Source organism: Morone saxatilis, unplaced genomic scaffold (genome assembly GCF_004916995.1).
Source record: "Morone saxatilis isolate NCDOM2014 unplaced genomic scaffold, NCSU_SB_2.0 Contig5, whole genome shotgun sequence".
Classification (NCBI taxonomy): domain Eukaryota; kingdom Metazoa; phylum Chordata; class Actinopteri; family Moronidae; genus Morone; species Morone saxatilis.
This window is the reverse complement of record NW_023340095.1, coordinates 1,023,602-1,044,682: the sequence shown is the minus strand read 5'-3', so window position 1 is coordinate 1,044,682 and position 21,081 is coordinate 1,023,602. Positions and strand designations below refer to the sequence as shown.

General features: G+C 43.1%; 1 protein-coding gene across 30 annotated transcripts in view; it reads right to left on the bottom strand.

Moving 5' to 3' along the window:
• LOC118338832 (titin-like) overlaps positions 1–21,081 on the bottom strand; it is a 176,484-nt gene that overhangs the window by 142,481 nt on the left and 12,922 nt on the right. For 27 of the 30 annotated variants that reach the window (XM_035676237.1, XM_035676206.1, XM_035676210.1 and 24 more), the window contains exons 8-39: positions 20,167–20,442; positions 19,877–19,990; positions 18,824–19,075; positions 18,032–18,094; positions 17,681–17,939; positions 17,305–17,374; positions 16,921–17,130; positions 16,210–16,352; positions 15,907–16,052; positions 15,131–15,358; positions 14,771–15,003; positions 14,456–14,688; positions 14,196–14,360; positions 13,923–14,091; positions 11,596–13,292; positions 11,230–11,508; positions 10,850–11,116; positions 10,176–10,448; positions 9,820–10,083; positions 9,208–9,468; positions 8,860–9,120; positions 8,186–8,449; positions 7,840–8,100; positions 6,989–7,249; positions 6,496–6,756; positions 5,868–6,009; positions 5,589–5,757; positions 5,265–5,496; positions 4,686–4,970; positions 4,300–4,419; positions 3,975–4,163; positions 478–528 (exon numbers count right to left, since the gene is read on the bottom strand). In XM_035676237.1, coding sequence (XP_035532130.1) covers positions 478–528; positions 3,975–4,163; positions 4,300–4,419; positions 4,686–4,970; positions 5,265–5,496; positions 5,589–5,757; positions 5,868–6,009; positions 6,496–6,756; positions 6,989–7,249; positions 7,840–8,100; positions 8,186–8,449; positions 8,860–9,120; positions 9,208–9,468; positions 9,820–10,083; positions 10,176–10,448; positions 10,850–11,116; positions 11,230–11,508; positions 11,596–13,292; positions 13,923–14,091; positions 14,196–14,360; positions 14,456–14,688; positions 14,771–15,003; positions 15,131–15,358; positions 15,907–16,052; positions 16,210–16,352; positions 16,921–17,130; positions 17,305–17,374; positions 17,681–17,939; positions 18,032–18,094; positions 18,824–19,075; positions 19,877–19,990; positions 20,167–20,442 — 8,098 coding nt within the window. The remainder of the gene's footprint in view (positions 1–477; positions 529–3,974; positions 4,164–4,299; positions 4,420–4,685; positions 4,971–5,264; positions 5,497–5,588; positions 5,758–5,867; positions 6,010–6,495; positions 6,757–6,988; positions 7,250–7,839; positions 8,101–8,185; positions 8,450–8,859; positions 9,121–9,207; positions 9,469–9,819; positions 10,084–10,175; positions 10,449–10,849; positions 11,117–11,229; positions 11,509–11,595; positions 13,293–13,922; positions 14,092–14,195; positions 14,361–14,455; positions 14,689–14,770; positions 15,004–15,130; positions 15,359–15,906; positions 16,053–16,209; positions 16,353–16,920; positions 17,131–17,304; positions 17,375–17,680; positions 17,940–18,031; positions 18,095–18,823; positions 19,076–19,876; positions 19,991–20,166; positions 20,443–21,081) is intronic. The other 3 variants (XM_035676213.1, XM_035676214.1, XM_035676211.1) reach the window with 2 other exon arrangements.

Sequence of the window (21,081 nt, the reverse complement as noted above, 5' to 3'; positions counted from 1 at the left end):
TTTACTACCAACTATTTACACTTTCAGAATTGAAAAAACTAATTCATATATGCTTTTACAATTTCACCTACATGTACTATGACATGCTATGAACAGGTGAGCATGGTTCCATAATTTGTTCAATCAAACCCGCTATTTAGTGTCACAGCATGCAGCTCAACCTTCCAAAAATCGAGTTTTTAAACAAAAAAGGCACACAGGTTTACCTAGGATTGAGAGGCATAAGATTCTGTCATGTGATGACAACTGAGCCAATTACATCCACTAACAAACATTTCTTCATATCTTGGAAGATGGTTTTCAGTAGTGCAAAAAAGTTACATTTGGAAAAACATCCAATAATACCAGTAAAACATAAGAGACATAAAATTCTTTGTTCTGAAACACATGAATTTCTTACCAGAGCAACCTGAAGACAAAGTCAAAACAAGAAAAAACATCTGTAAAAAAAATATCTACAACCTGGACAATAGTTACCTTTAACTTCCTCATGGACCAGAACTGTAGATTCCTTCTCCACTGCAGTTACTGTAAAGACACAAACATTTACAAATTAAAAACACTCTCAAAACTGTACATAAAGCCTCATATGGTGCAAGACTGTTAGAATCATTGACAGGTCGTGCATCCATATTATCCGTTTGTTTTTTCTTTTAACTGACATTCTTGCATGCGTCCTTTTGGTCTTTAGTGTGCAGCACTTCTGGCTTTTTGGGAAAATGCCCAGTGATATGAGTGTCCCTCTCTCTTTGTCTTGTTTGATATTTAAGTCAGTAAAGCAGGACACAAAGATCAGCGACCTCTCCTAAACACAGTGGTTAAAACATGGTTGAAGAAGTGGTGTCACCGTGTGAAGAAGTGTGCCTCTGCTGACTATGTAGGTGGGAAGCAGTGTGGATGAGTGCCCGAGCGAGCAGAAGGACCAGAAGCATGCAGATGCCAACCTTTCATTACTGTGCTGCACTCAGCATCCGTGGCTGAGTTGACATTTTTGCAAGTGTAAGAGCCCCCTTGTCCGGGTCCCACATTGTTAACATTTATACAGCACAGGGGGCCGTCATGTTTCAGAGAGTAAGACACAGAATCCTCAATATTCAACCGGTTGTAAAGCCAAATGACCAACGGAGTGGGAACCCCCTTCATAACGCAATACAAGGAGCCGCTGTCTTTGTTTCTGATCAGCAGCCCAGGGGGGAGTTTGATCAGGAACTCAGGGCAGCTGGAGAGGCGTTGACCACGCCTGTCATGAGGCATGACATCAGGAAAATACAGGTGGCTGATGAGGCTGTTAGGTCTCTGGGAAGATGGAGGAGATGGTCCCGGCTTCTCCACCGCCTCCTGCTTGTCTTGGTCTTGGGGATCTCTAGGGGTCTCCCTGTTTGCCTGAGACACTTTACGCACAGAATCGGTAGGAATGGGGGTTTCTGCTTTGAGATTTGCTTCTTTAGCTGGGTGAGAATAAAGTTAGGGAGAGTAATTAGGGGTCAGAGTGTATAAGGCTATGACTCTAAACACTAAAGGGGTTAGTAGGATGGATGGATGAGGTTAGCGAGGCGAAGCTGGCAACAGCAGGAAGAGAAGCCTACAAAGTTTGTTATTCCATTACATTCTAACAGGTTACAGGCTAAGAGGAAATATTAAATAATGAGAGGGGGGACGAAGCAGGAGGAGCAGGTGGAGGGGTACCAGATGGAGAAACAGACTAATAAAAAAAGAAAGATTAACCACCTTCAACAGTGAGCTGGGCAGAAGAGCTGTTCTGGCCGTGTTGGTTGGTGGCGGTGCAGCGGTACAAACCCTGGTCCGCCACGCCAACACCCTGGATGATCAGAGACAACAGCCCCCCGATCTGAGAGCTCCTCACCCGCTCCGTGTCCGCCAGACTCTGGCCGTTATGATCCCATACCACCCCGATGAAGGGCTGCCCATCAAACAAGCAGCTGAACTCGGCCATCTCACCACTTTTCACCTGGACGTCGCTCATCTCCTTCAGCAGTTTGGGGCTGGCTGAGAATTTTATATCAAAGCTGCTCTCCACCGAGCTCATGCTCTCCATCTGAATCTCAACCGTCCTCCAAGACACAGAGGAACTCTCAGAGACCATCTCAGTAAACTCAACACTGTGGGCGGTTTGTCCCAGAGACAGAGAACTGAAACTCTCTGTCTGAGCCTCCAGTCTCTGACTTATCTTAGTCTCAGCCCCAGTGCTCGACACACTAGCTAAGGCTTTTTCATCTGGGCAATAAGAAAGAGTAGAAGAATTAGGTCAACACATCATTCTGGTGACTTCTTCAGGCTACTTGTGTCACAGCTTGTTTGCCAAGAGTGCAGCTGGAGTGGAGCGTTGAGGATCAGTCACGATCAGTGAGGGAGTGGACAGTGGCTGCTTTCCACCGTCAATCATGCAAACTTGACTGGAGCCAAAATGTAAAATAAAAAAACAGCTATGGATTATATCCATGCTCATTTGAGGAACCCGAAAAGCTAGATTTCCAAAGTTCAGCTCTGTTTTTTTACCATGCTGCATTCCTCTGAGATAAAGATGCTCATGAAGACATCACTACTGTTAAGAGCTCTTCATGTAGAAAGAGAAGACAGTCATGCATCACGAGACAAACCTGTAAGATTATCACCTGTGCTTACAGTGAGCATGTGGGAAACAGAAACAAGCTAATTTAAAGTATATTTGTAATGCATTCTCATAGAAACTATTATCTACAGTTAGTTCAACTGTAACATCAAAATAAGGACTTCTGAAGGCTGAGCCAGCAAACTGTTAAATTTAGTTAATTTAGTAAAATTAGATGCTGGTTTCACAAAGATTTTATTGACATAAAGACTAAATTAAAGCCTAAAAAAACACGTCATAAACCGTGGCATAAAAATAATTGACTTGTTTGCCATCTTAGAGTCTGACGGGAAGATCAATATCCAGTAGAAAGGATTTAACCATGGATTTGAGGGCTACAACATGGTTAGGTTCTATAACAGTTTTCCCTACTTGTGTTTGCTAGGCAAAACAGGTAACGTTAACTTTCTAGTTAGCAAACGCCACCAATGTCTGTGGGTTCTCAACTAGGGAAATATTTAAAATAGTTCTAAACTGCTTGATGCAAAATAGAATTTTACATAAAAGGTGCTGTAAATCACCTAAATAAATCAATATTAGCCTTTTTTATGTATAGCTAATGTTAGCATAACCTTCCCCAATTGTTGATAATGACATGTCTTACTGGCAAAAAGAAGAACCTTACAAAAGGTTTTTGGTGATTATTGTGATTGGTGATTATTATTATATTTATTCCAGTCTTTGTGCTGCATGCTTAGCAGGCCTTCCAAGGTCTGGTAGGGCTGTTTGTGATTATTTTGGCTAAAATCAGTGCTTCCAGCCTTAGCTAAGATAGGCTAAACACTCCTCCTTTAAGGCACTGATATTTGATAAATTTTTTTATCTGACTATAAAGTAGAAGAAAAGTGTTTTACAAAATGCTGTCTAAAATCTAAAATCTTTGTACAACCAGCATCAGTTGATCCAGATCGCTAGCATACTGAACATGCCTGAAACCTTGATACATGCATTTGGCCTTTTTTGGCTCAATACATTTTTAGTGGCCAATAGATGCCTAATTTTATGTTTGACAAGTGAATGAGTGTGAAGCAAGAATTAGACTCCTAAAAGCAGAGCTGTCTGGAAACTTACAGTATGAACAGGGATGCTCTGTTTGAAGACCGCATCGGCATGAGCCCAACATTTCAGATTTTGTTTCTAACTAAAAACAGACATTTGGATGGTTTTCAGATGCATCAGAGTCTTGCTTCAGCAGAAACTAACATGATAGATTCAGATTTTGAGCTCAGAGCATCCCTAGTTAAAAACATGCTACCAAAGAAGGTTAGACTATTAAAGCTCATGCAGTGCATGCTGGTCTGACAGTATTAGGTATCTTAACACCACGTATGTCTGAATTACTCACCATCAATATTCAAAGTTGCGGTGCATGTGGCCATTCCTGCCGAATTTGTGGCAACACATGAATACTCTCCTTCATGGTTGGGGAGAGCTCTGGAAATCTCCAACTGACAGGTATCACCATAATGAGACATGCTGAAGATGTCTGACTGTCTGATCTCTCTGTCATTACAAAACCAAGAAATCTGTAGATCTGGAGACACAGAGTTCATTTGCAGTCAGGAACATCTCAGCCACATCTGCTTAATTATGCACTAATACTACTAATAATAGAACACCTATTACAGAATATTGTAAAAAAAGTATCTAAAGTGAGCAGTGGGCACTACCTTCCCCAGAGACGGTGCACTGGAACTGGGCAGGGTGTCCCTCTGTGACCAGGATGTCCCGTATTGGAGAAATGAGTACCGGAGCAGAGACCCGAGCCGCAGTTTCAACCACTTCAGGAACTAGAAGACAGACATGACGACAAAAAGCAAATTTACTGACAGTATTAGTAATCAATCAAGTTATTCACAGGTTTACATACTAAAAATCATTTGGTTCCAGTTTCTCCAGTGTCAGAATCTCTTTGAAGTTTTAGACTAAATATTTAATTTGAAGACATGACTTTGGGTTCCAGTAATTTATGACAGACATTTGTCTTTGTTTCCAGAGTAACATTTAAGCTTCACCATCCTAATAAAAGCATAGAAGGAAAAAAACTTTTCCGTACCTTCCACAGTGAGTGGGGCAGAGCTTGTCTCCTGTCCGTAGTCATTCTTGGCCTCGCAGCTGTAGGTGCTGGCGTCCTCGGGGAAGACTTCAAGCAACAGCAGCGTGTGCTCGTCTCCATCATGGAGGAACTTGCACTTGTAACCGGCGGACAGAGCCTGGGAGTCTTTGTACCAGAACACCTGGGGCTGAGGGATGCCGCTCACCTGCACCGAGAAGCGAACCGATCTACCCGACGTTGCTGTCTGGGGCTGCATGTGGCGGATGATCTGAGGAGGCTCTGGCACTGGAGACAGACAGCAGAAGAGATGAAGGTAGATTTTTCCGGACAGCAGAATGTATGGCACAGCAAAAAAAGTACCGTAAATAGTGATAACATCTGCTGCATTGTTAATCTGTACATTGCTCTGTGATCCACAGATTATTTCACTTTAAGGGTTGGGTATGGGTTCCTTAAAATGTTCTGAGGAAAATCTTTACTGATGAGCTTCTTGTAACACATAAAGAATACTGAAATAACTATTGAATGAATTGACTACAGTGATATTGATTTTCAAAAAGCTGGCTGATGACCCCTTACGTCTGACATGAAGGTTCATGGTGCTCTTGTTTTTGCCAGCTAGGAAGGTGTACTCTCCTGCGTCACTCCTGTAGGTCTCAGAGATGGTGAGGCGGTGGAGCTTCCTGATGGTGGCGTAGGTGAACCTCTCCTCCACTGAGAACTGGATCTCCACTCCATTTCTCATCCAGCGACCCTCCACATCATCCTCATTCACCTCAAACTCAAAGGTTGCCCTTTGTTTCTCAACAACCTGCAAAAACAGACAAATGGACGGGTTAGTTTTAATTATAAAAATATATACGTTCAAACAGCATTAGTATGTAGATAACTGAATGAACTCACAGTGATGTCTCTGCTAGCAGGCTCTGAGATTTTGACGTCACGTCCCTCGACTCCCAGGTGGCCCTTGGAAACGCTTGACCCAGCCACGGCGGTGTATTCTCCGGCGTCAGACAGGCGGACTGATGGTACAACCAGGTGGTGCACAAACTTATCCGATGTAATTTTATATCTGAAGGAAACATAGCAGGGAACATAGGAAGTTGATGAGGAGATCTTCTTAATTTACTTGTTGTCTTTGTGCTGTTGGTATGATTAGTAGAAGTGTTTGAGCTACTATACCTGTCGGACATCTCCAGCTCCTGACCGTCCTTCATCCATATCACCTGGATGTTGGGTTCAGAAACTTCACATTCAAATGTCGCTCTCTTCTTCTCTGTAATCTTCAGGTCCTTCAGGTGTTTGGTGAATTCAACCACACGGGCTGCAGCACAAGAAACAAACAGGGAAATAAACTTAAACCTGCATGTAGCAGTATGTTTGATCTTAACATTGAACCATTAACCTAGTTTCCAGAAAAAAACATAAATCAATCAATTAAATCAAAAAAGACTGCTTCCATATAGCAAAGGTGCTTTGGGGGATTCAAGTGGTCCTTTAGCAGGTTCTAGGGGTCACTGGTAAGGTTCTAGTGGTCCTTTAGGAGACTGTAGTCGTTATTGAGGAGATACTATGGATCTTTTTGATCGTTATTGTGTTATTTGAGGAGGTTCTAGTGGTCATTGTGGAAGTTCTTGAGATCCTTTATGTTGAGTTTTTTTGTAGTGGTTGTAGTACTCACTTTATGTTGGTTGGATTAGCTGGTGAATATAGTGAAAGATCTAGCAGCTACGGAGTCAGACATTTTCATGAGGATTTGGTGGAGACCAAACCAGAACTAAAAGTTAAAGATTGCAAAAACAGATCTTACCCTCAACATAGAGTTTAGCTGTAGTTACTGCAGAGCCAGCCATGAAGGTGTACTCTGCGCTGTCTCCAAAGTGAACGTTTCTGAGGCTCAGAGTGTGAGTGAGCTGTTTGCAGCGAGCCTGGCATCTGTCCGTGGACCGGATCTCCACACCGTTCTTCAGCCATTTGTATGTGATTTCCTCGTAGTTGACATTCACCTCGAAGGTGACTGTGTCTTTCTCCTGAGCGTTCAGGTTCTGCAGCATTGTTGTGATGAGGATGGCTACAAAACAACCAAACTGATGGTGAGTCCACTGAAACTTCCAAGCAATTCATTACTGATTAGCCAATCAAATCCATTATCGACTAAAGGTTGGTTGATCAACTTTCACTGTGTTTATCGATTCATTTCATCAAAGATAATTGAAAATAAACACTCTCATGGATGCAGCTTTTAATCTTAAATGTAAATCATCCATGTTGCCATCAGTAAGTACCTAAGGGGAATAACTTACGGTTAATGGTTAGAGTTGCAGAGACTTTGTCGTTCCCACAGACGAATGTGTACTCTGCGGAGTCGTCCCTGCTGGTGTTCATGATCTTCAGCTGGTGGAGTTTTCCCTGAACCACAATTCTAAACTTTTCACTCATCTCGATCTCCACACCGTTCTTCAGCCAGGTGGACGACACGTTGAAGTGAGAGACTTCACATTCAAATGTGGCTACCTGTGTCTCAGGGACCGCCACGCTCTTCATGGGCTGTGTCACACGCAGGGCTGAGAGGAAAATACAGCTGGTCATTACAGTGCCATAACTATTGAAACTGCTACTTAAAAAAATACAGTAGAACCTAACTTTATGCTTATGTTAAACATTATTTAACATTGTTAAAGCTATTATGCTCTAAAAGAATAGCTTGTTGCATTAGTTGACATTGTGTCACTGAACTTAAGGTACCATTGCCTTCTCATTCTGAGCAGGAAGGAGTTAAAAATACTGGACAATAATTTTTCTATTTTATGTATTCAAAGCTCTCAATACAGTATAATGTTTTTACAGTCTTTAGGTAACGTTGACCAGTTTAGCCTTGTATTTATTAAGATATTTTAGTTGATTATGTGAAAACCCAGTTTTTAGCTTTGGTCTGTGTTAGTTGACAAACAGCATTGCTTTAACGATATAATGTCCAATGCAGAAAAATATCATGCTTGGTCTCCCCTGATTCTGAACCCTGAAGTTACTGGCTGTTGATACTTGTAAATTCTAGGCTCAACAAACTTAACATTCCTAAATTTAACTCTTGTTGGTCATTATACGCTTTTCATTTTTAAAGGCTGCTAACGTGCCATGCTCTGCTAACACTTACACTCGACGCGGAGGCAAGCACTGCACTGGAGGTGGCCCACCACAGCGGTGTACTCTCCCTCTTTGCTGTTGTCCACATCTTGGACAATCAGTTTGTGGGTCTTCTTCTCAGAGAGCATATTGTAGTGCTCATTGGGCTTCAGCTCTACTTTGTTAAACATCCATTTCACGGGGATGTCGTCCTCAGAGATGCCCATCTCAAATACGGCAGTTGCACCCAGCAGTGATGTCACATCCTTTGGCTTCTTCAGGATCTTGATGGCTGTGGGGAACATATTTTACAGAATAAATGTTTTGGAACTGCACTAGAAATTGTTATATTTGTTTTTGAAAAAGTGGTTGCTTACTTTGAACGTTCAGCCTGGCATTTGCAGACAGTTTTCCCAGTTTGAAAGAGTAAACAGACTCATCCTGTGTGGTACAGTTCTTTATCTTCAGGGTGTGGACTGTGCCTTCAATTGTGATCTCAAATTTATCACTGGGCTGAATCTCAATGCCGTTCTTGATCCATTGAGCTCCCCTCACGTCTTCGTGGGTCAGCTCCAGGCTAAATACTGCCTCCTGAGTCTGGACCACGTTCAGGTTTTTAAGGGTCTTCTTGACCTTCACAGCTGCGGAGACAAACATTGTGGTTAATCAAGGGTTGTTGTGGACAGATATTTGCCAGTTAAGCAAATTTGAAAAAGGTGAATCTTAATTTGCATAATAATTTTGAAGAAATACCCAATACATTTTACAATCCATCACAACCCATCTTTGTGCATCCAATGTGTTTAATTTCTAGTTTAGGAAAGGAAGGAAGGAACATTTAGTCCTTCTCCAAAGCCCTTGAAATATGCATTCCCGGTTCTAGCAATCTAGTCAACAATCCATCCAAGAGTAAGTGAGGGTTTTGTTCTCAAAGTCAGATTTACCTTTCTATTCCAGACAGAAACTAACAAACAGAGATTCAACTGACTTTGTTCTTCTGTATAGTCAGTTGGATAAAAAAGGTAAGATTTACTGTAGATCTGGGACCTACCCTCGACTTTCAGGTTGGCTGAGGTCTTGGAGGTGGCGACCTGATAGGTGTACTCTCCGATGTCGGTGGCTTTAGTGATGATGATGACGAGGCATCTGACGGCACCTTTCACTTCGCTCAGAGTGTTCTCGTTGAAGTCGACAGGCTGGCCGTCTTTCAGCCACTTGCCCTCAGCTGAGGGGTTGGCTACTTCACACTCTAGCACGGCGGTCTGGGAGTCAGCCACCACCAAATCACGCAGGGGCTTCTTGATAGCGCCACCTGGGAACAGTAAACAGCTCTACTCAGTCAGCACTTAGTCCAGTCAGCACTACAATGTGTTAACTTGCGATAAAAAACATATCTTACCTGATACAGTGAGTGTACCAGTACACATTTTCTCACCAGCAGCAAACATGTACTCGCCCTCTTCATCCTTCATTGCATTCATGACAGTCAGGGTGTGGCGCTTGTTCTTGGACTCCATCTTGTACTTGGCGCCGGCTTTGAGTGGCTGCCTCTTGAAAGTCCAGAAGGCATCGATGCCTGGATGAGAAACCTCGACTTCAAATGTGACGTTTTCAGACTCTGAGCACTCCTTGTTCTTCATCGGTTTTACAATCTGGACAGCTGTTGAGATGGAACAAGAGTTAGGCCATATAACTATGTCCGGAGTCACACTAAACCCAAATATCTTTAATTTACACGTAGAATCTATTCATTCGCCATCCTTGTTTGAAGTAGGGCTTAATGTTATCTAGTCATTTTAAATGTATTACTACCTGGGAATATATCACTCTTCCCAATCAAAAAATTCCTTATTCCTTATTTTCCCAAGAAACATGTACAGATTTTCTAACTGAAAACCAAAATACAATTTGTGTACAAATCATACAAAACCAAGTATTGAAGCAACAGTCCTGTTGACAACTGTCATCCCAAGTCAACAGATGCTTAAACCTCACTCAGTTTTTAACCTACTCTGAACAGAGAATTTGCAGCTGGTGTCGGCTCGGCCAACCACAAGTTTGTAGTGTCCTTCATCTGAGGCATAGGTCCTGTTGAAGACCAGGCGCTGCTTGGCTCCCTTTGCCACCATTTGGATTCGGTCACTGGGTGTCAGCAGTTTGTCGTTGTGGTACCATTTCACTGAGCTGACGTCCTGAGCGGAGATCTTGGTCTCCAAGACAGCCTTGGTGCCCTCAACGGCACTGGTGTCTTTCAGTGGAATTAAGACACCGATTGCTGCAACACAAGATAAAATATTTTGCTTGTAACCTTTTATTTTAGAATATTAGATTTTTTTTGAAAAACTACATGCATGAAAGGTGTCTTACTCTGAATGACCAGCTTTGCAGATGTTGAAATTGCCTGATCAGGAACCACAAAGGAGTACATTCCAAAGTCATCCTTGCTGGTGTCTTCAATCAGAAGTTTGTGGATCTGTTTGTCAATAACAATGTGCACACGGTTGGAGGCTGTGACTGGTTGTCCATTCTTCATCCAGGTTCCTTCAACGTTCTCCTGGGAGAACTTGACCTCCAGCTGAGCAATGTCACCCTCGCAGATGGTCAGGTCTGTCAGAGGCTGAATCAAGGTCACCGGACGCACTGAAACATCAACACAAACATGTAAGGTACTAGATACAACCAGAATAAAAGCCAAAATAGTGCTTTCTAAACTCTGCAGTATTCCTTACACCCCCAATACATGAAATTGGTGGATGGGACAAACAATGAAGCTTTGATTATTTTTTACAGCTTTTAGATTATGAGGTGGTACTACAATAAAGCACCAATGGCCTGATTCTATGGGAAAGTTCAGAAGGTCACAAACCTATTAGAAGTTACATACTGGAGATCATTAACTCCAATACCAAATTTCAGAGGGATCTCAACAGAAATTGTCAAAATGTCTCTGAACAAATTTTTGGATGCACTGACAGCTTTGGACCAAGTTAGAAGCTCTGAATTAATTACAAAAGTACAAAACTTAAAGTCCCATAACTTACATTTCATCTTCAGTGAGGCACTTGTCTTGAACTCGGCCACTTTGAAGGTGTATTTTCCTTGATCCTCCTTCTTGACATCTTTGACGGATAGGGCGTGTCTTCCACGGCGGGAGGTCATGACATATTTATTGCTGGGAGAGAGCAGCTTTTCTCCAAAGAACCAGCTGCCTTCAGCATCCTCACGAGACACGACACACTCAAACTCTCCAGAGTATGTCTCAGGAACCTCTGTGCTCTCCAGCTGCTTCAGGATCTCCAGTGGGGCTCCTGTTTATAACACAATACAGATGGTATGTTAATGACTACAGTTTTGGTGAAAAGTCAAAAATACACTTGGATACAGCAGTGACAGAAAAGTAGCCAGTTGTTAGCCAACCAACCTTCAACATTGAGTTTGGCAGTTGTGCTGACGTTATCATCTACAACCATGCAGGTGAATTCAGCATCATCCCTCATGTCGATTATCAGCACAGACAGGAAGTGAACCTTTCTGTCAGAGTGCATCCTGTATTTGTCACCGGAGAAGATCTCCACATTATTCTTCAGCCATTTGACCTTGACAAAAGGCTCATTGGTTTCACACTCAAAGGTAGCCATGGTGTCCTTCTCCTTTGCGTCAACATCCTCCAGTTTCTGTGTGAAGCTGATGACTTGTTTTGCTGCAAAAATTAAACAAAACCTTTGTTAAAAACATTTAAAAAAGAGAATGACCATATATAATGGTAGAAAGTCCAGAGCCATGTTACCTTGCACCAGCAGGAAAGCGTGGCTTGAAGTCTCTCCAGCAGTGTTTGAAGCTTTAACCATGACACTAGCAGAATCCTCTGCTGTGACATTTCTGATCAGCAGTTCACACACATGATCCTCAGGCCAGTACCAGTTAATACGGTCAGACTTCTCCAGCTGAACACCGTTCTTGAACCACTGGCACACAGGTTCTGGTCTGCCAACGACTCTGACTCTGAACTTGACTTCATCTCCCTGTGCGACTGTCTGGCTGGTAATACGCTCCAGGATCTTAGGAGCTTCCATGCTGGCAGAGAGCTTGACCCTTTCAGGTTTTAGAGGTTTAGCTGTAACCTTTAGGCGCTCCTCCTCCGCCTTCTTCTTCGCAGCCTCCTCCTTCTTGGCGCGGTGAAGCAGCTCCTCTTTTGTTTTCTTCAGCAGACCCTCATAGGACTCATCCCTCTTACGTGACTTGAGTTCCACCGCAGTGATGGACTCATAATAGCCTTCTTCTGTCCTGCGCTTGAACTTGCCCCTCAGCTCCTCTGACTCCTCTGTGGCTTTCTCATGGACGATTCTCTGGGCCTTCTTAAGCTTGACCACTTCTTTTAGTTGAGCGTCTTCTGCAGGTTTCTCAGCCTTCACCACCTCAAACGGTGTTTTTCCAGGTTCAGGGGCAGCCTCAGCTCCCTTTGCCTCTGGGGCACGGCGCAGATGAGTTCTGAAGTCCTCCTTCTGCTGAATCTCCAGCTTCACGATGTGCTCAGCTGAACCCAGGTTGTTGTCGGCTACCACTTTGACCTCTCCTGAATCATAGGATTTGATTCCAGTGATCTCCAGATAGTAAATACCATCATACCGAAGTTTGTATCTCTTGCTTTTGCGGATAAGTTGTCCGTTGAGGTACCAGTTAACCTTTGGTGATGGATAACCGGTCACTCTACAGCGGAATCGTGCTGTGTCACCTTCCAGCACTCTGGCTGGTTCAGGAAGAAGGACAATCTCAGGTTTCATTTTCTCAGCTTCTTCTTCAGCTGTGACTCCATAAGGTCCTCCCTCATGAGCCAGGCGTTCAATCTCATCAATTCGGTGTGCCCCCTTTCTGCCTTCAGGAAGCTGGCTTTCCTCAACAAGGCCCTTCTCATCCTTCACGACGAGGGTAGCTGAGGTCTGGTCAGCTCCAAACTTGTTTGTGGCTCTGCAGGTGATAACACCGCTGTCTCTGGCATAAGCAACTTCATAGTCAAGACTGCAGTAGCCAAATTCATTGACCATGCGTAACCTGTTAGCAGCTTCCAGGGGTTTGCCATCATGAAGCCACTCCACTACCATTGTGGGGTCACCAATGGGGGTTAGTCTGCACTCAAAATGAGCTGGACCAAAACGCTTCATGCGGACAGAGGTCAGCTTCTTCTTGAACTGTGGTTTCTGCTGCTTCTCCTTGTCGTAAAGGTCACCCTCCTCCCACTGCTCTTGTCCATATCGCATATGAAGGGGCTCCAACTCTGGAGGGGCAATCTCTTTGGCTTTGTAGGTTCCTTTTGGAATAATTAGCTTCCTCTCTGGTTCTGGTTCAGCATAGTCCACCTCAACGTTGACTCTGCAGCGAGTAGTGTCTCTGCCAGCCTTGTTGATGGCTGTAGCGGTGTACCAGGCGCTGTCTGAGCCAGCTGCTGAGGAAATCTGGAATTTGGCGTCTCCTCTGGTTCCTTCAACCCTGGAACATGGTAAATGGTAAATAGTAAATGGACCTGTACTTGTATAGCGCCTTTCTAGTCTTCCGCACCACTCAAAGCCGCTTTTCACCACTACCGTGCCACATTCCACCCTTTCACACACATTCACACAGCGATGGCCAAAGTTCCATCGAACAGAAACTAACTCAGTCATACACATTCACACACTGAATGCTCAAGGATACTTCGACACGTGGCAGGAGGAGCCGGGGATCGAACCAACCATTGGGGGACGACCCGCTCTGCCTCTGAGCCACAGCCGCATACATGGATTTGTCATATTAGAATATTTTAAACATGGTTTGGCTAGTGTTTTGCTTCCAGCTTACAAGGTCACACAAGCTGACTGGATTCTACCTACCCAGTAGTAAATGGTAAAGAGTCCAACCAAAGTGACAAATGAGGGATATGACATCTAACAAACAAGTATTGGATGAATTGTTATATTTTCAGATAGGTTGCGTGTTACTCCTACTAGCGTGTTTTTTGTGATTGTGTAGCTGAAGCTAGCTCACATATTTTGCCATCATTATGAAGATCAGTTGTGGGTTTACTGTCAACTTAGTTTGAGAGCCAATTTGGAAATATTGATAATATGGCTAATAACATACCTGATGTTTGGGTGCTTGTGTGGGGTGATAATGTCACTGTTTTTCAGCCAGACAATATCAGGCAGGGGATTTCCAATGGCTTTGACAGCCAGTTCAACCAGAGTGCCCTGCTTTACACTGATGTTCCTTAGCTTCTCAGTGAACTGGGGACGCACCAAGGTTTCTTTAGCTGAAAAAGAAAAGTAAATAAATCATCATGAAAGCTTAAAGTCAAGTATTGTCTTCATAAACGCTCAGTGTTCACATAATGTTCAAGGTGAGCTGAAATCTTACCATCAACAGTGAGAGTGACTGAGAGGGATGATCGTCCAGCTCTGTTCTGAGCAACAACTGTCCACTCTCCAGAGTCCTGTGGCATGGCGGGGACAATGATCAGGGACTGCGTACCGTCCTCTTTAACCACTATCTTGTGGGTGTAATCGCTAACCACTTGTTGTCCTGAGGAGGCAACATACAGGTTATTGATTATTCAATCCAAGTCCAAAAATCGTATTCAGGAACACCTTCATGAATGTTTATCTGTTTTAACTCACCGTTATGGAACCAGTATGTGTCGGGCATTGGTCTGCCAACAACCTTCAGGTCGAACCTGGCAGTCTGCCCCTCAGAGCATTTACATGAGGAAGGCTTCATGACAAACACAGGCTTGTAAAGTCTTTCCAGCTGAGCCTCATCTGTCTCATCAAGCCGACGAGCAGGAGAGCGTCCAGGTGAACGGCTGGAAGAGCGTCCAGGAGAGCGACTCAGAGAACGAGGAGATGTGGACCTGAGGAAGATGCAGAGTTGTCAGCATCCAGGTGTCCAAAGTTCTGTAAAAATATATCTTCGTCCTTTTATCAAGACATTACCTGATCCTTTGCATTGCTGGCTGTGGTGTGTATCTCTGAGCTCCGGAGGGCTCCACATAGAGTTTCCCGGAGCTGACGGTATTTCCTTTCATGTTGGTAGCAAATGCAGTGTAAACGCCCTCATCCTCTGGCAGAACCACAGGCAAACGCAGACTGGCTCTTCCATCCTGAAGAACTTCCATCTGGTAGCGGTCACTGGGCCTGATTCTCTGGCCATCTTTGAACCAAGCAATCTGGTAGAATACAAAATGTTATTGTAGGAGCATGTTGGATACAAATATGCAATTCCAAACTCTATTTTTAATTTGAGTTCAACAGAGACAATTTATTTAACAGAAACCTATTTCTTCAATACAGTACCTTGGGAAGCGGCATTCCAGCCATCTTGCAGTGGAAAGTGACTCCCATTCCATCCATGATCCTGTAGTTTTTGACGGGAGTCTCAAAAGAGGGCTGCACTGCCTCAGTGGGGGCAGCGGTGACCATCAACTCTCCATCTTCTGTCACTATCTCTTTGTAGGTAATCTTCATAATGCGGAGTTCAAGCTCCTGGATGATCCTCTGCTCAGTGACAGAAAGATGGAATTCCTGCAGATAAGATGAGAAGTTAGAAATATGATAATTGAATTGTTTTATCACTGTTGGTTGATTATTATTGATAAAGCCTTAGTTTGCAAAAGCCCAATAAGTGTTAGCTTTAGGGTTAGGAATGGAAGAAGTTGGGGTATTTCGGACTAACAACTCAACCCCGATCTTGCAGCACGTTTTGAAAGGGTTTTGATTATTGCTATGACTTTCACTTTGTCCATTTCCCTCATTTGATTCTGCATAGCAGTTTAGATAGCAGATATAGGAGTGCCAACTAGACCAAGCAACTAACTTAACAGACCAAATATCTTCATTACTTAAGCTCATCATTTCTGTATAAATCTGATAAATGTGTTTGCTTGAAGGTAACAGGAGTCATATACAATGTAATGTTCAGAGAGGTAGTGGTGGTGGTAGGGGCAGTCACGTTCGCCCCGAGGCCCCCTAGTGGGTTAATCTGGCCATATGGGTATGTAAGTTTCAGGTTCCCTCAACACAACAACAACTAAAAGACAACCTCCAATCAGGACTGATAATGATGCTCCTACCTGTCCAGAAATGATGGTGGTGGTCATCTGCTCCATTGTCGTAACAACAATGGGGGAAACGTCTCCCACTTTGGGCTCTTGCACCACAGCTGTCACTTCAGTCTTAAAGGTTGCTTCCTGTTTCTTCATGTAGGTTTCATATTCCTCTGTTAGCAAAACAAAGCATTTAATGTTAGATGAATTCAGGCACCTAATTTCATTGACAAAAGAGAAGAAACAGCTTTTTACAACTCTTGTTTTGACAGAATTTGTCATCCAGTCTGATTTCTTTTTACTTAATGTTATTTAAGCAGATGTTCGTACCTTCCTCCAGCAGACTGGCAGAGGCTGAGACCTCTCCAAGCTGGTTTTTGGCAAAGACAGAGTATTCTCCGGCATCATCAGCGAAGGTCATGGAGATCTCCAATTTGCATTCTCCAGTGTCCTTCTTATAGGCGACTTTGTATCTGATGGATGGAAGGGTAAAAACATGTTAAAGGCAATTCAGCACGAAGTAGTGCCCCAGAGAGGCTGTATTGTACAGACACAATCAGAACCAAAATTGATGATTTGTCTATTCTTACAGTCTTGCCTAACGTAACACTTGTCCTGAAGAGAAAGGGGAATGGGCTTTTTAAGACTGAGCTCAGGATGTCATGGTCATCAAAATCAAAAATCAGAGGCACATTTAGATCACAGGTCAGATCTGATGGAACACATGCAGCGAAGGTAATCAACTGATCATCACCCGCTCAAAATTTGCTCAGTTCAGCCCAGCTCTAGTTTCCAAGCAAACTCAAGAAATGTGAGGGAGAGGAAGGGAAAAAATATGACAGTGTAAGTTGAGAATTTTAGAATTCTTAAAAGAACTTTGTTGAAATTAAATATGAATTCTGTATCAGATTGTTTTATATAAAGTCTACACTTATGTTTTCAAGGTTGCACATTATAGATCCCCACAAATTAAGTTTGTAATGACTGACTCAGTCACAGATCCAGGGAACATGACAAGGTGACCAGTAAGTTTTAAGATACCTGTATCCGGTAGTGAGTGGTACTCCACCCTTCTTCCAGATGATGTGTGGTTTGGGGCTTCCTCCAATCTGGCATTCAAACACTACACTTCCTCCTTCCACCAGCTTCTGGATGGTTGGGTTCTTGATGAAGAAGGGAGCTGTGGCCGCAGCATCTGACTCGGTCACGCTCACCTGAGACATGGTCTCCTCTTTGGCTTCAACGGTTACTCTGGAAATACAAATATATTTTTAGGATTACCAGGGCCAAGCTGTACAGCAACCTTCCCTTAACTCTCAACAATCTGAAAACAAAGAACCTGACTATAGCAGTGTTTTGATCAGGTAGACCGTTTATCAACATGCATTATATTGATGTATCTTTAAAGGAGGTTGATTGACTCACAGTTTCTCAGCAGTCTCAACATGTTCAGTGACGACAGCGACCTCCTCTCTGCTCTCGATGTCCTCAGACACTGCAGGAGAAAGACAGGGTTAGTCACAAGTAGGAGATACCATGTTGGACTTACTATTGATATTCCTGCGTTGTGATAATGGAAAGATTAACAGATTTAGAAGTAGTAACAAAGGGGGGCAAGGTTAAGCGAGGGGCAAAATTAAACTTGAAAAAGACAAAGCCACAACATTGAACCCTGAGGATCTCAAGCAGTAATTTTATATTCAGTATGTTGCTGAAAATGTCCTATATGAGGGATATAAAGCAAACAAATTGATGTCTTGTTTCTTGATGATTTCTGTCCTGCTTTACTGTTCATACTGACCCTGGACGAGCAGGTAGCAGGAGGTGCTGACGGTTCCCGCCTCGTTAGTGGCAGTGCAGGTGAAGCGTCCGCTGTCTTCAGCGAAGGCCTCGCGGATCACCAGCTGGGCGAATCCGTTCTCGTAGTTAATCTGGAAATCAATGGAGCTCTCAATCTTATAGTCCTCTCTGAACCACATGATGACGGGTGTGGGGTGACCACTGATCTGGCACTCCAGGGTCACCGACTCGCCCTCCGTCACATTTGTGTTCTTCAAGCCCTGCAAACAAGACACAAGACTTTCAGAAAATGTCACTTTCACAAAGAAGCATGAATATATTTTGTGGATTTGATGAGAACTACTCCACTTACAGACACCAGTGTGGGTGGGACCACGGCACTGCCTGCAGAAGGTATGGCTGCTCCCTCCACCACCTGTCGTACATTCAGAGATTTGTTAGAAAACTGTAGTTTAACAAAACATGCAACTAAAAATCCACCAAAATGACTCAAAATAACAGGACAAGACTTTGAACTGTTTACATCAAACATATGAAGACGACACAGCACATAAAGATGGAGGAAAGCAGGATGGGCTGAAGAGGTGAGAATGAGGTTATCAGTAGCATCGATGAACATGTTAAAGGTTTATGAGAATGATCCTGGATTTTCACAGACATCAAGAAAACCGGACTTCTAAAAATTTGAGGTCAAGGAGTGACCCGTAATGGTTGCAATATTCATTACGTCCACAATATGAAAACATGCATATTTATTATTTAGCTATTCTGTCAGCCAAATGAGTAGTGGGGATGTGATACTATATTCAGTCCCTCCAGGATGGGATTGTTGCTGGATTTCATGGTAACTTTTCAAATAAATTGCAATAAATGTTGCCGTTTTTTTTTTAATTTTAAGGGTCATTAAAAAGAAAAAGTTTCAAGCTCTGGGGAATAGGAAAAATCTGCTCCTTAGATTTGATTTGTTGGTTGCAGAAGTGGATATCTTTGCCAGCTGATGGCACTAAAATAAAGATCAGCAAATGTCTTTCTTGGATGGACAAAACAACAGATTCTTTATTGCTGGTTTGGAAGATAAAAAACTATCCATCATCAGGTTTTCTTGTCCTGTTTAAGATCCAGCCCATTAAACTAGATTACAAACCTGGGCTCCCCAGTCCTCATACATTCTCTCTATGCCCCCCGAGTACACCACCCCCGTCTGTAACTCAGCGCCAAAATGACTCTGATATTTGTCTTTGAACGGTGAAGGGATGGGCTCCAGTGTCTCTCTGGGCGCTGCCACTCTACCAGACGGACTGGGAGACTTGACGGGTTTGATGATCTTTCTAGCGGTGGCAGAGGATGAGGATAACTCTTTCTGCAGAGTGGCGATAGCCGAGCCAGCGATGGAAACCTGACCGACCCAAAGAGGAGGAACACCGACACCATCATCAACAAATATGTTTTTGAAAAGTTTGTGTTAAAGCACAGCAGAGGGAGGGATCTACAGTGCGTTAGTTTTATTAAAACTACGAGAGGATAAAATTAATTTTACATCAGTTGGTTCTATTTATTAAGGAAAACATGGTTAAAGTTGGATTCATTTTGTTATTTTATAGACATTATTTTATCACTTCTACACTTATTCAAAGCAAGTTTGCATTTCAGGCGAGCAGTAAAAACCAAATGACTGTTCGCTGAACCCCGCCCCTCAAACTGAGTCTGTCCAATCATGGCTTAGAAACTGTAGTCACAGCAGGTGTGTCTGTTCAGACTGTGAACATGGAGCTGTAGTAAGACTGATTTAACATTAGCTTCCCCAGCTAACTAGCTTACAGCCTACAGTAGTAAATAGCATTATTTTAAGACCAACAATTAGCGTATCATTTCTAACTGCATTATTTTGTGGGGTTACAGGTTACGCTAGAAAAACGCCCCACTCAGGAGTAAAACATCCACCATGGCCTCTTTTCCCATCAAAATTACTCTGGTTCTGTTCAAGATTCTTAGAACCTCGGTGCTATCTACAGAACCAACCCGCATTTCCATTGTAATTGGATGTATCATCAACAGAGGACGCTGCACAGTGTAATTACTGACTTAAGTTTCTATTATTTCAGCATTTAATTTGAGTTATTGATCTCTATGTGTTTTAGAGTTCCACTCTTTGTCCACAGGTTATTTTCTACTGCTTGCCTGATGTTGCCTGTCTTACCTCAGAGCTAGACTCGTGTTTTGGGACAGAAACTTTAGAAACTGTGAAATGTGGAACTGGAGACGGGGCGAGACCAGTGTCCACATGGGAGGAGATTTCTGTCACTCTATGAATCTGGAGTAACCAACAGAGTTCACAAGAGTGTTACAACCTCAGGAAGATTTTAAAAACTGGACAGTTTATATGTAAATGTTTAAAGATATTATTCCTGTCACAATGCAAATAATGACATGGTTATCAAGAGCTTTATCTTTTCACAGTCATGACTTTGCTGTGGAGGCCTAGCTAACCTGAGTCAGCGGCAGTGTTGGTTCAGGTGTAAACTGCTGAGCAGTGGTAAGCATTTGTCCAGCCTGCACTCTTGTTGTTGTCCAACCAGCTTGATACTGTTGATCGGCAGCCAAGCCGGCAGTGGCGGCGGCCTGCTGCCTTAACTCTGCTTCTATGGCCTCTGCCTCCTCTTCTTCAGCTTGACCGCCCTCCACATGCACAGGCTGACGGACCCGAGCGAGGTCAACGGCGGCCACGACTTTGGCTACCGCCCCGGCTCTTTTCCCTCCCTCAGCCTGGAGACACAACCAGCAGCACATAGATATCAGGACATCCATGGCAGGACAGTGGTACAGAGACAGGCAGGTGGGCCGGCGAGAGTGTTTTTGGCAATTAGTTCCCTCAAATTAATAAAGTTTCAACTTGTCCCCCCTCTGACTGACTGTTTGGATTTAAAGTCTGATTTGACTACTTTATGTCCATGTCTTCTTTATTGATCACCGGCTGGTGACAACCTCACACATAATATCATATAGCTATCAGCTATGTATTCAAGACCCTTTTACAAGGTTTATTTTTGTCAAACAAGTTAGCTGGAAACATTAATAGTTCAACTAGAGGTGGACTTTCAACCAGCTCACAAGGTAGTGCTAGCTAACGCCTTACCAAACTATTAGCTACCTTCATGGCATGTTCACAAAGTGATTTTTTTAAATTTTATTTCATTATTGTTGGTTTTACTTTACAATGAACTAAATTAGCCTAGCCCTGATCAACCAAACTCTATTCAGAAGACAAGCATTTTAAAAGTTGTCTCTGCCTTTTTGCACTACCATAAGTATTGTATATTTTATATTATTGTATATTTTATATTTTATTGTCTGTTGTGAAATTGAATGTTTAAATTTTAGTATTAGGAAATGTCTGTTCTTATC